At 36.0% G+C, this 14,704-nt stretch overlaps 1 protein-coding gene across 4 annotated transcripts in view; it reads left to right on the top strand.

Annotated features, from left to right (window-relative positions):
• Positions 1 to 14,704, top strand: part of MAP3K7 (mitogen-activated protein kinase kinase kinase 7) — a 51,253-nt gene that overhangs the window by 28,389 nt on the left and 8,160 nt on the right. The window contains exons 12-14 of one of the 4 annotated variants that reach the window (XM_083831367.1): positions 86 to 166; positions 7,489 to 7,553; positions 13,840 to 13,948. In XM_083831367.1, coding sequence (XP_083687493.1) covers positions 86 to 166; positions 7,489 to 7,553; positions 13,840 to 13,948 — 255 coding nt within the window. Of the gene's footprint in view, positions 1 to 85; positions 167 to 7,485; positions 7,554 to 13,839; positions 13,949 to 14,704 lie in introns of all 4 variants that reach the window. The other 3 variants (XM_083831366.1, XM_083831368.1, XM_083831369.1) reach the window with 3 other exon arrangements.

The following is a 14,704-nucleotide window of genomic DNA, read 5'->3' as shown; positions in this document are numbered from 1 at the left end:
GAAAAATGCAATATTACAAATTTAATAATTTTGCTGTTGCCATTTTAGTGTTTTGCATGTGTATTGTGTATGTGTATTTTTTCAGCCTATTCCAAGCCTAAACGAGGCCATCGTAAAACTGCTTCATTTGGCAACATTCTGGATGTCCCTGAGATCATCATACCAGGTATCGCAGACCAGGTGAACGGGTCAATTGGTTAAGATGCTGGAATAATGATCAGACTGCTTAAAAAATACTTCTTGCTCCAGCTGCTCTAGGACAGACCTAGAAATAGCCCAACATGGGTTTTTTTAATGCCTCTGTAAAGAGGAGCATGATCTTTTTAGTACTAACTTCTATCAGTGAAGGTTTTGATCTTCTAGTCTAACTTACATTTGCTAATAAAGAACTTTGTACTTTTATGATCCTGATGTTAGATTCTCATTATAGAACAAAACTAGGCAGAACTTTATTACAGTACATCATTTGGCAAAGACGGACATCAGTTGAAAAATTACTGTCTGGATAATTATATTTCCCTGATCTTTGTAGTGTTTGAGCAACCGTTTTAATCTAATCAAATATTAGTAGAGCAAAAGACTTAAACACACTATGTACAGAACTTCAAATCTGTGTAATGCATGTGATTAAACAAGATTAAAGCTTAATCTGTGGAATTTTTACATTTGACTACAGTTTTCCAGAGCTAAAATGTGTTTGCATGAGGTATTTCTGTTGTGTTTAAAATAAACTAAAATTATTAAGACAAGCTTCTGACAGGAAGAGGATCAGGATAATCCTCACCATAGCTGGTAATTTCTGTTGGTACCTTAATGAATAATTCTAATCTATCTCAAATTTACATTGAGTTAGAAATATATCTTTTACATTCCCATCTTTTATTTTTTCCAGTCCAAGTGGTTCATTTTATACTTCTTAAAGCCTAAAAATAATTACAATCAATCCCAAACTGTGACAGGTATACCCTTAGTGGTATGCAAGCCATTTCAAAGTGATTTGTCAGGAGTTGCAAGTAATAGTATCTATTGCTAATCGAGAGTTCCACTAAAACCTGTGGACCCCTACTCTAAATTTTTGTCATCTGAGGAGGTTTCCATATAAATGTTGGGGGGGGGGGGGGGGGTATTTTAAAGTTGAGTGCAGAAGATATAGTTCTGCACAAAAGTTTCAAATAGTTTTATTGAAGCTTACGTGAAAAATAAAGAATGTCAAAATGTAGCTTCCAAGGAAAAATAGCACAGTCAGTGAAAATAAAAGCTATTCAGCACTGAGGCTAACAAATCACCTAGTAAGTTTACTAGGTTTCCACTGTAATTTTCAGACAATCCTGGCCTTCTGCGGCATAAAAGAAATCTTGAGAACATGGAAGGAGAAAGTGAAGCAATATTCTGAAAGGATCTGTCAAGTTTCACGGTGTCAATAAGTGATGGGAGCTCAGCAAACATGCTCTAAAAGTTTACAGGGCACCTGTCGTCTGCATGTACTGTCTGTCTGCAGCAGCACATAAGGCTTCAAAAAAAAACTTTGAAACTTTTAGAGAAGAATAATTAAAAGGTCAGTGAAAACATATCATATGGCTTTCCCAAAATAGATTGTTCCAAACATATCAGATACCTTTTTGAGGTTTTGCTTATTTAGGAAAAGGAAGTCATTTAGATGCCCTTCATCTGGACTATTTTAGTTGAACTTGGCAAGATGGGAATTCTAACATAAATTTGGAATAGATACAAGAGAAATAGCAACCTGTAGAAATGAAAGAAGGTATAGGATTGGAGCAAGCATAGGAATGAATTTTCTCAAAGTTCACTCTTAAGGCATTCAATAAGCCCTAAATGAGCAATGAAGTGTTAACAGCGAATTTTGTTATCAAGAGTGACTAATAATAAATAGGAGGATTCGAGTATCACATAGGATGAATTGTGTTGTGACTGGGGGGCAGATGGGGACACAGAACTAGGGTAAAATTCAGGGTCATACACTGCGTTTGAAACAATGCTTACAGTTCCTTTTGAGAGGTATATTTCCAAGAGAGACTAAAAAGCACTAATTCTATTTTACAGGCCCTTGTTGAGGTCTGATCTCTGAGGAATTCAACGTAGTATACTGGGCAGCCAGAATAGTGTGTTGAGCTATAAAAGAAACGTGAACTCTGAAATAATAGCAAGAAAAGCTACTTGGATCGTATGAAAAGTATGAAGAAGAAAGTGGAAAAGCACGGCTGTTCTAGCCCACACAATGAAAGCCGAGAAATGCGTAATTTATTTCCTGTAGACAGATCCCCAGCTAAAGACTGGGAAGAGAGCAGCGTTTAAGCTAAAAGACACAGTACTGGCACTAAGAAAAAAGGTGTAAATATGCAAATAACTCTGGGCTGTGTAATAAAAGATGTCTCTTAGTCAGAACAGCTTCCCAGGAAGAATTGCAGGGCCAGGAAAAAAAAGAACATGTCCCTAGTATTAAAGCAGAGCTTAATTGTTACGTGACATGAAAATGACCAGCTTCCTAATAAACTAACTATATTTGTCTGTATCCTCAAAGCAGTTTCTCAAAAGCATGTTGCTCTATTTTTTCTTTTTAAGACAACACATGGTGGCCTATTTCTCACCTCATTCCTTTCCTTACTCTTTCACTTTCAGTACGTGGCTATCAGTCCTAGCCTCTTAGCACACTTCTCCCCTTCCAGTCGTACTTCCAAGCTCTCCAAACTGGCACCTCTGTCTGGATCCCACCCCATTATGTTCCTTAGCACTTCTGCCACGTACCCAGCTCGTCCGACCTTCCCTGGGCACGTCTGTCTGTGGGAAGAGTGAGTGCTGACACTGTCCGTGCTGCTGCCTGAGCTTCTGCTGAGCAGCTGCTTCCCGCAGAGGGGAGGGCACCAGGCAGGCAGGCATGTTACCGTGAGTCAGCTGCTTTGGGGCTGGGCTATTTTAGAAGCATGAGTACTACATCTGCTGTTGTTGGGGTTTTTTTCGTAATGGGTTTTGCCTTGGCTGATTTTCATCCATGAACCAAGTATGCTTGGTTCAACCAAGTATTGCATCCATGAACCTTGGTATGCTACCAAGGTTATAAAATACAAATTTTTATCAGTTGAGGGCAACATGTTTGCAGAAGGGGAAATTTTTAATATGCATTTGCTCTTGTTTCTAAATACTTTCGAGTAAGTATAAACAGAAATTACTTTGATTCAAGATTCTATTTTTGTTACTAGTTTACAAAACTTAAAAACTGAAAAATGGGTCAGCGAGTTCCAATTTATTGTGACAGCTTGGCAAATGAATTTTCAGTGGTGGTAGACTGTAGCCAGATAGCCAGGTAAAGTATCCTTTTCTTTCCCTTTATTGTATACGTAATACATAGTATAGTACAGATAATATGCAACAGTATTTTTATATTTTTTTTATTTTTTTTCATATGTATATGTGAGAAATAAAAACCCTAGTAAGTACAAAAGGCTTAAATAGCTATGTGTGTAAAAGAAAAAAGATATATAGTTTTAACCTGATCAAGAAAAATAATCAGAACGCCTTTTGGATACAAACCAGTCAAGCAGTATCTTTACTTTAAAGTATGCCTTTAGTATAAAGTATATACTTTAAAGTATGCCTTTTCTTCACTGGCAGTGTTAAACAGCTCGTGCATACAGCATGAATGCATTTGGCTTTTTAATTTTGTCATCTAAAATTGTACCACAGCATTAAAATATTTTTATAGCATTGGCACTGCATAAACGATTACTCAGGATAGACACATTTTGTTGAATATCTTTAGAATAGGAATCATAGAAATCATAGATGCTTTAATCTGTAATTTCTACATCTACCTCAAAGCCTGTATAAGCCAGAAATCCTGCCCTTGTCTCCCCAGATCACTTAATTCTTCTGGAATCCAAATCAAAGTTTTAACTTCTTTAAACTGTCTTCTAACGGTATTGAATTCTGATCATCCTGTACTGTAAGGGAGGTTTGGTTCTTGTAGGAAAGCTCTTGAGAGTACAGTGTATGAATAAGGTTCGGAGAACATGATCAGGGAGGAACCGAGAGAAGGATCCCCGAGGACAAAATTGAAAAAGAAGGGAGCAGGAGCAGAAGAGGGAGCCTGAATGAGAAAACAGGAGAGATGAAAGAAGAGGGAGTGTGTGTTTGTACTTGGCTGCAGATATACAAACAAAATACTGTTGCCTTAAAGAAAAGAGAAGAGAACAAGCAGCATGTATGTTTGTGAAAGTGTAAAAGGAGACAGCAAGTATCTGCTATAGGGCAGGGAGAAGAGTGTGTAGCTGCTTTGGATATTTGAGGGATGATCAAAAGCCTTAGCAGGAAGCTGTAACTGGTTTTGCTAGAGTATGTGGAGCAGCTCATGCTAGAAATTTTCTGTATGTTTTGAATTATATTTTAGAAAACAAACAACAGTATGTGAAATTTTTTTTTTGAGGCCAAGTATATTGGTGAGGAGAGATTAATGAGAATTCTGAGGCAGGTAGGAGGCAGTAAGATGATGGAAGAGAAGATGGTGTGAAGTGAAAATGAGACGAGGAAGGTGAAATAGAGGAAAGGAGGGAGGAGCTGGAGGAAGAAATGGGAAGATGGAGACAAAGCAAAGGAAATGAGAAGAGAATGTATACTTTACCACTGCAAATCTTTTGTTGTGAACAAATTTTAAATTACTGTTTGTATGAAATGTTTTGTGGCGTGAAACTAATTTGAGAATGTAGTGATTGCTTTATTTTCTCTTGATTTTGTTGACTACTTGGTAATTCAGCAATTAATGCTGCTTTCCTCTGAGCATCATTTTGCTCTTTCCTCTTCTCTGTTCTTACTCCCCTCGTTTTTTTCACTTTCATTTTGCCCTTTTAGTTGATATATCCGTATGTTATTAGACAGAATGTAACTCGGATATTCCAATAATTGTAGCTCTCATCTGCAAGCTATGCATATTAAGAAAACCTGAAAGCGTAAGTCCCCAGGTACTGTTTGGAACTTCTAGAACTATGTTACAGTAATCACTTGAACCATGAATGCCATATGAGTTTATGGGTCTATTTCTCTTTCGGTGCAATTAATTAAATTAAGGTCTTTCAACATTTCAGGTGGTGATGAGGCATTCAGAGCTTTTTCACTAAAGCTCTCAAAACAGATGTGTAATTGAGTGCTCATTGATTTCTAGTCTTACAGTCCTGTAAACTGTTAAAATACTGACATGGTACATCATATTAACTTCTGCACACTTACGAAATATTTTTTATAATGAGGAAAAATTAGGAGTTTGAAATGAATTTAGAGGTAAAAACATGATTAAAATTGAGAAAGGAAGGCATAGAAAAGTAGGAGTAATAATTTCAGATAAAAACTACATGTTACATAGTGTACTTTTCAACTGAATTTATCTTGAATCTGGAGCAATAAGTATTTGTTGATTTGTAGTCTATTTCTGCTTTGTCTAAGCTATTTGCCAGATGTCTGCAGTAGTTACACTAATTAAAATGGCATTGCCTAGTAGAGCTTGCTCTTCCCTCATGCTACTAACTTGGAGATATTTCATTTAAAGGTATTCATTTATTGCAACACAGTAGTTTTGGCCCCTCCCCATCCCAAAGCATTTTCTTTTCTTTCACCCCACCCTGATTATTTTAACTTTTTGGCAGCCATGTTCTAATGTTTCAGCAACACATGTGCCGGGTTCTTTAAATTCACAAATGTTGCTAATCTGAAATGAGAATTTCAGATATTTTTGCAAGCTTATTTCAGCTGAGCTAATTTTAGAACAGTGTTGTTGAATGAAACGTGCACATAATTTTGTGTCAGTCATGGGTGGATCATCTGTATCTTGAGTATTGAGATCAGCTGTGCCAGCCAGATGAAGTATCTACAGTACATAATTCTATTAAATGTATAAACATGTTTCTAAATGGTCAGCTAGTGGAAAAAAGTTCACTACAAATGAACAAGTTCAAAAATTTGACATAGATTTGTCATTCACTTCATCCCTAGTATCTTCATGGAAAAGTATTAAACATAATAGTAATTGATGCTTAGGTAAGTATATACATTCTTTGAATTTCAGAAGCAAAAGATCAACACCTCAAAAAAGTTGCAATTAAAATTCATTTGTAGTCAGGGTAAAGAATATACTCCTTTTCTGGAATCTTTCTTGATATTTCGAATATGCTTGTTTCTCATAGTATTTGCTAGAAATTTTATATTCTAAAATGTTATGACAAATTGGTGAAGTGACACTGACAATATGGTATGGCTGCTTTGTGGTAATGTGTTCGTACATGCGATAGTACCTATATTTAAGTTATTAACAATGATTTATGAATTATTAAGTTGATACCTTAAATGTATTGATTCATATTGCATAGATAGTCTTACATTTTTGTTGTAACTATTGCGAATCAAAACACTTAAGATAGGCTGTGAAGTAATACTGAAATTATGTTGAATAAATATCTAAAAGGTTTAAAAAAAAATAGGTGCCTGTTACAGGACTTTGAGTGAATTGGGCTGGCTGCAGAGTGCGTGGTTGATGGGTTAGGGGCTGCCGCTGCTGTAGTACATGTTTGAGATGCTACCCTCTAGTAGAAAAGTTACGTAATGCAGATCTAAGACCAAGAATTTTGAGCATTGTCAGCTGTTACTCAGGACGTTTTGGTGTTTCCTTTTGGACAGCTGACCTGCTCTCAAGAGACAATATAAACAATCACAGTAATAAAAATCAAAGTAGTTAGGGAGATTCCGTTGCATAATCTCTTTTATTTTTAAGGAGACTTTGTTTCCTGGAAATGCCTTTGATTGAGTGTCAGTGTTAAAATTTAAACTGTTTTATGTAGCTGTCACAAGTAGATAATTGCTAACAGGTGGAAGGAGAAGAGGAAAAGATTACAGCATTGTGCTCAGAAGGTTGATAGCAAGATGTGATTTAGCTGAACAGTCCCCTTTTCACACTTTTCAGAGCATGAGAATAGGGCATAGTTTCCTTTATCTGAAGGAGAGAGAGAGCTTTCACTTTGCCCAGAAGGAAGCACCTTCGCTTCTTGGTTTTAGCGAGGGAACCAAAACACAGGCAGAAGTTCTTGCTATGTTACTTGAGCATACCAAAGAGCAACAGGTTAAAGCTGGCAGCGTGTTATCTTCGCAGTCTAGCTTTTAGAAATCCCCATAACGTAACGCACTCGAAATAGATGTCGTCATCAGCTCCTGCCCCGAGTCCTGAGCCTGTTCAAATACATGTGACAGAAGATGGTGGAGTGGAGTGCAGCAGCAATTCATGTGGTAGGAGTGGTTATTGTATTGGGGGATACTTTTTGTTGACAGGCCAGCATGTTTTGAGTTAAAATTCTGCAGCTGTCTCTCTCTCCCCCTCTCTCCCTTTCTCTCTGTGGATTTGTACAAATTCCAAGCTCCTCTGCAACAGTCGCACCCTTCTTATTTTGTTCTGAATAGATTTCACTGTTTTGTTTTTGTTTTGTTTTTTCCCAGCAGGAAACGGACAGCAGAGGCGCAGATCCATTCAAGATCTTACTGTTGCTGGAACAGAGTCCAGTCAGGTAATGTCTCTCATCTCCTCTTTATCTTTCAGTGAAGTTGATGCTGTATCTGTATAGAGAAACTGGTTTGGAAATCTCTACCTTTGATACTTCTGTAGAAATCATGTGGAAGCTTGAATGCAGTGACATTTATTGCATTTAAACCCGATACCACGAGGATAATCTATGAATGAGCTCTAGATGACTAGTGATTTCTATATAGCTTATACAGTATTTATCATTTTTATGTACAAATAGTTTGTGTGTACTACTCAATTTGGCTCAGGGCAGGTGTTACGCAGGAAAGCCCTTACGTCTTTCTGTGTAGAAAACAATTGAAATAACTACTTATGATTGCCTGAAGCAGTTATACATACATTAGACTCACTTCTTGCATAAAAATAAAAAAAAAATGCACATTAATATTATAAGCATATTTATTATTGAATCTCTGAGCCCCAAACAGTAACTTAGAGTAGTATCTTTCCATTTCTTGTGAAAGTTTTATATGAAGGTGTTATCACAAAGTTATGTTACAAAAAAATAAAACTATCTCAATAAGACATTTTATAATTTCATATCTGGTATTGTAAGTGCCATGGTAACAGACAGTGTTATACTATATATAACTGAAAATATACCAGGAACATCTTAAATGAGAAAAGTACGGCTGATGCTTCATTCAGATGTGTTTATTTTGTGTTTTAATTGCTACCTTGTCTGTTTCAGTAATTCAGAAAGGATACTTCATCACTAGTGTGAATTAGCAATTTTGAGGTTCCTATTATTGTTTGTATGTTGGGAAAATGGGAGCTTAGCATGTTCATCATGTTAATCAAGTTTCCATATTAAACAACATACTGCAGTAATCTAAAATGGGTGGTAACTTTAGGGGTGATCAACTTTAAGAGCGATCAACATTTGATCTTTCTTTAATTCCATAGAGTGTGAAAGCCACAGAAACCTCATAAATAGATATTATAAAAAATAATAGATATTATTAGTAGAATTTACTGCTAATTTACTAAGATAGAATTTACATCTATTAGAAAATAATAGAATGACTGTTAAATACATTTTAATATCTTCAGAGAAGGCAGGTGTTTTAGAAAGAAATGAATCTGCAAAACTTAGTAAAGAAATTGATTAGCCTATTTGGTTAACAGTAGAACAAAAATTATGGAAGACTTGGGGGAAAAAATGAAGAAATGGTGCAACATTTATACCAAATTGAACTGATTTGGTGTATGAATGTTTTGAATTATGTTTTTTATTTTAGGTTCTTCATTCTGTTCATTTTAATGAGTAGTTAATATTTGAAAATATAGAATTTCCAGTTTACTTCAAATATTAGTAGCTTTTTGAAAACCTTTCTTTGAAAGCTATTCTACTGCTTGTGTAGATGTTCTAGCTAAATTGTCCTTGTGGCCAGGAGGGTACAAAAAAGTTTTGTTTACCTCCCCAGTTTCTGATGAGGGTCTGTAGAAGTACCAGAATCACATTTTGCTTTCTTCCTTCTGATAGCATATATATATTGGAAATGTAAATGGAAGAATTAAAATTACCTTCTTTTATCTTGCACATTTTGGAAAGGTTATGATAAGACATGGAAAACATAACATTTTAACAGGCACGAAAAATGCACTTCGGAAGAAATTTATTTATATGGACAGTGCATAATAAATTTTCACACACAACCTTTTTCTGGTGTGAGAAGAGAAGCACTGGTTTCAGCAGCCTTTTCTAACTTTTTATATATGTAGATACACATATTAAAATTCAATTGGGAAACAATTAAGAAAGCAAGCACAACGTAGTTAGAGGAGAAGACCTAAAAGTATTCTTTTTAGGATTCTATAGCTTTGGACTTCACTGCCTTGAATTCTTACTAAAATCTTGAACTGCTATGTGTATAAGCAGTCTACAAGCCAAAGCAGAAAACACATCTGTAACTAGTGTAGCTCTGGGCAGTTTATAGTATCTCCCCATATGCACCATACCATATATAGGTTATCCTTTCTAGCATGAAAATCCCTTTCCCCCTCCCTCTCTTCATTGCAAACATCCTTCTTCCCTGCATTCCATTCTCTCTTACACCCACCCTTTGGCGTAGCCTTCACTGAGCTGCCACCGCACTGTGTGCTTCCAGTCCCGCACCCAGTCCTTTTAAGCCCTTGTCCTGCTCAAAATTTTGCTGTGGTGCTGCTTTTTTATTATGACGATGATTTAAAACCATTTGACTGATACACTGTAAGGCTGATGAGAAATCTTCTTACTAAATGTGGTGTTTTTGTTTTTTTCTTGAAATTGCCAACATGTCAGTAGAAAATGATTCTCTGATGTTTTTTGCTTTGTTTATACTGGGAAGGTTTTACCAACTTGGAATGGATTTTTTGTTAAGGTGGAAGAAAACACTCTACTTAATAACAAATGTACCAAAGTTTGTGCTTGCCTGACAAGGGTAGACCAAGACTCCCTGCCTAGCTTCTGGTCTGTTCTTATCTAACCTTCTTGTATGTTTTATGATTGTTCTTTCTGTGTAGTGCTAGAAGAATTCTTTGTGTGGTTTGTATGGTGATGAATACTTTTTTGTGTGTGTGTGTGTGTTCAGAGATTTAGGACGTTTTCCAGTAATGGTCTTACTGACGCTATCAAAATTAACAGACAGTAATAATGCTTTGCAGTTGATTTTAGTACTCAGCTTACACTTTTACATTGAGAGCTTAGGTAGGAAAATACACAACACCAAAGGTTTAGTATAATTATAGTAAAGTTCTAGTTGGACCAGCCATCGGAAGGGCTCGCTGTTGAGATCACGTCTATAAAGCCCTGTTCTTCACAGAACTTGATGAAAGTCTTGTGCTCTAGTACTTGCTGACCTTAGACTCGACTCCAAGTGACATGAGCAGCGCTGGTGCGATCTTCTTACAGTCTGATGTCCATTCCCATTTGTTTCTATACATGTATTGGGATGGTCCACTCATGTTTGCATGTAATCTTTTTTTTCTCCACTGACTTGATTCCTCTGCCTTTCCATTTGCCTGTACATGCACTTTAAAAACCCCTTAGGACTATGCGGTGTCTGTCCATTACCAGTACTGCTCTTGCCTAAACATCTTTGTAACACAAATAGATGTGCAGACTCTGAACTGCAGCCATAAAAAGCTTTGCGAGGCTAGATTGAACACAACGAATCTGCTATTTATACAGGATTGAGTCTCCGTTGCAAAATTTGGCATTTTACACAGGTAGATTTAGGAACTTATTTGACATAATCGTTAAAGAACTGCATATTGCAATAAGATATCAGTAAGACATCCTTGTCTATATATTTTTATGGGGTCATATTGGTATATATCATCCTTTACAATGCCATCATAATATCAGAAATACTTCTTTTAAATGTGTTTTTTTTTTTTAACCTGTCACTGGGCCTCTCTACTTTCAGTTTACTTTGAAGTGGAAAAAATTAATGTGTTAAAGAAAAGTGTGTACTATATTGAACAGTTGAGAGGCAGGGTTTGAGTATACATGCCTGCATGCAAGTGTGAGAATTCATGGGATCTGAAACCATACAGATGAATCATTCTGTCCATGAGATTGTGCAATTGGTCACAGACGCACTTTTTTTCTCTTATTTCATAGGGAGATAGAGTCTGCAGAAAATGAGGAGAAAGGGCTAGTACTGCTGATTTCTTTAAATTTGGTTGCCTGTTTCAATTAAACTCAGAAAAAAACATGCTGTTCCGAGAAGGGGGAGATGTTATTCCTTAGAGCAAGTCAGCTTTTCAAGATGCTAAGCCTTTGAGAAATGGTAACTAAGAAGCTAAAAGGTTTGGCCACCTGGCAAAGATGGTGTGAGAGAAACCTTACAGAAAGTGTGTTTTGCATACTGTGATACCTGGAGGAGGCAACGATGGCAGGATATCCGTGAGGGGATGACAGAAACCGGTTGCTGAAAAGCGGTCACTGGCTTACCTGTCAGCAAAGCTGGTGTCAGGGAAGGTGGCTGTGGTCTAGTGCGATGCCAGGAGAGCTGAAGTATCTCACTTAGCACACTCAACCACTGTAATCTAGCAGCTATTCAGTTTGGGGAACTTCCCTTGGATTTTGTGGTGCTTTTAAAATGTGCCCCAGATAGGAATCCTTCAATTTTGTCTAGTAATTTCATGTAAACAGTGTTATCGCAGAAGTGGTTTTACTGTGCTGATGGACCAAAGCGATCTGGTACAGCAAGCACCCCCCGTATAGCATGGTTTGCTAGAGTTACCCTAGCTAGAACATTTCTTGGGTCCCCCTTGCTGTCAACTACATACTCAACAAATCTCTTTTTTGCTTTAAGGACTTAGACCCCATTAAAAATGCTTGCTCTATCTTCTGATATTTATTTTTCATTCATATCCGAGCACACTGACAGTAAACAGTAAGCTAGGCCACTTAAACCTTCATAATGTCAACAAAGACTTCAACACAAAAGCTTTTTCAAAATATCTGATGTGGTCATCCCGATAATATCATTCCATTGGATTATTTCTATGATACTTTCTGGCTACTAACATAAAACGGTCAATAAAAAAATGAAGCTACTCCTCTTCATGTTGCTTGCGGTGGCTCTGTCAAAGAAGGAATACAAGACTAATGGATAAATTGCAGTCCCAGTTTGGCAATTTCTTTGTTCTTACAGAGTTTCATGTCACTTTATATTTATGAATGTATTTCCCTTGATAAGGCAGACAGCACTCACATATGAGTTTCCTCAGCATGTGAAGACTGAAATCATTTGAGAAACATAGATAGCTTAAGCAAATATGTAAGGAAATGTCAAAAAAATCATTTTTAATAACTATTGGTACTGAAGCTGTGTACTTTGTTTGGAAACATTTTTCCATTACATAAGCAAGCAAGACTGAAGTGTTCAGTGTTGGCACAGGGACAGTGTTAACTGCTGCAAAATAAGGTTTACATTTTAAACAATTTTTAAAGCTCTGAGAAGGTAATAATTGAGCCATGTTTCTGGCTTCCCTGTTTTACCCAGTAGACTTAAATTATTGCTGTTTCAAAGATGTTTCATTTTAGAAAGTATGGGCATTTACTGTTATAGGTCTCGTGTGTGCAGTCTAATAGCGTGTTTTCCTAGCCTCTTAAACTGAAGCAATTACCGGAGAAACGTATTGTAATGCAGTTGAAATAATGGGTATTTCAGTGTGTAGGATCTTACTACTCTTTGGATTGATGCTTGACTGACTGAAATCCTGGCTTTTAAAATTAAATTAAGATATGATATTTGGAAATCAGGGTCATAAAGAAATACAGCTTCCAGGTAATGTATATTTGAGTGGTTCTTTTAAAAAATAGGGACATTTAGCTAATAATTTCATAGAAAGCATACCATATTGAAAATAATTGTCTTTTAAATAGCATCTTTTCTTTTGACTTTTTTTCCTGTAAAACACGGTGGGGTCTACACTTTTAAGTCCTTTACTATGTTACTTTTATGTCTGTGAGAAGATGTATGGCATACAATAATTTATATTTTAAATAAGTATTCTGAAAAAGAAGCTAGGTAGAATAATGAAGTCAGTATCAGATATTCTGTGCTTTGATAAGGAAAAGGATTTAAGTAGTAAAAGTACTCCTTCAGTGTAAAGGAGGTTCCTACAGAATTTTTAGTTTTTAATTTGCTTTGAGTGAGAATTTCCTGATTTTTAATTTCTTTGTTTTAATCAATTAATTGATTGTTCTAATTGATTGTTTTGTTAAAATACCTCTTCATGTTTTCCGAGGATGGACTGTATAACCTCCGAGTTAACACAGGAACCACAATAAAAACTGTAGATTAATACATTGCAGTCTAGTGCAGTTACTAAGGTGCATTCTTTTAGTTGAATGTAGTTCCATTCATCAGCTAAATATCAGAAATAAAACTTTATTCCTTCCTTATTTTATGGAGCTGATAGATTTCATTGAACAGTATTGTGAAAATTAGCAGGTGTAGTATTGTGCTTTTCATATAAAGTTCTTGAATGCATTGTTGAACAGTGCTTTTTATTATGCTGAATAGCAAAATTATATCCATTTCTTTTTCTATGGTAGAGATGAGGATGAAATTCCTGCAATGCATACAGAGTTCATAAAGCTAGCTGGAAAGCTTTCAGGAAGAAAGGTTTGCAGGGAGTATTTGGGAGGAATATAGATTAAGGCTTTGTCACATTTTTTTTTTCATTTTAATACCGTTTTGTAAAATGAACATTTTGAAAAAAAAAAATGTTAACTTTCCTTGTCATTCTGTTTTGCTGTATCTTTTCAGGAGAGTAGAAACAGCAGTAGATCATCTAGTCCTAGTGTGAGAATGATCACTACCTCGGGACCAACCTCTGAAAAGCCAACTCGTAATCCATGGACACCTGATGATGCAGGTAATCCTTTGTTCATTAGTTAACCTTTTGCCTTTAAAAATAAATAAATGTTTGATTATGCTGTGGGGTATGTGCCTAGATATAAAGAAAATTAGGCAGTTAAAGTGTCATCCCATTTTAATGCTGCTTAGGTTAAATCATTACATTATTGCTTTGTTTCTGACAATGGCTTTAAAAACTTTTTATATTGGTAATGTTAAGTTACGTAAGCTTGTAAGAATTTTGTTTGTTACAAAGTGTTGTATGTGTGCAGTGCTGCTTCTATTTAAGAGAGCACCAGTTTTTGTCTGTAATGTGTGGTTGGGGAGTGGGCATCTTGCAGCATTTTAGTGTTGTGCATTTGTATTACGAATGCACAGATAAAGCTTTCTTGCTCTGATTTCTGGAATGAAGTGCTACTTAGGTGAGTATCAGCTGGAATACATTAATTTTTCTTTATCTGCGTGTTGTAATTTTGCTTATGCAGAATGTGTATGTGCACACAAAGTTACTGGTCTTAAATGAACAAATGTAAGTGTGTCTACAGAAATGTAAATACTTCTACTGAAGCATCGCTGTTGTTCTGTTACAAAATATGATTGAGTAAACATAATTTAATAGCTGAATTCAATCTTAAAAGTCATAATGCACACCATTATGAAATGGACCGATACTGGACTGCATATAAATAATGGATGCCCACAAATTCCTTTTTAGAACATAAGAATTACATTTTCATTACCAGAATGTACATGTTAAATCTTAGACTTAATCTCA

Source organism: Anser anser (assembly GCF_964211835.1).
Source record: "Anser anser genome assembly, chromosome: 3".
NCBI lineage: Eukaryota > Metazoa > Chordata > Aves > Anseriformes > Anatidae > Anser > Anser anser.
Note: the sequence above shows the minus strand (reverse complement) of the source record. Positions and strands in the feature narration are given on the sequence as shown.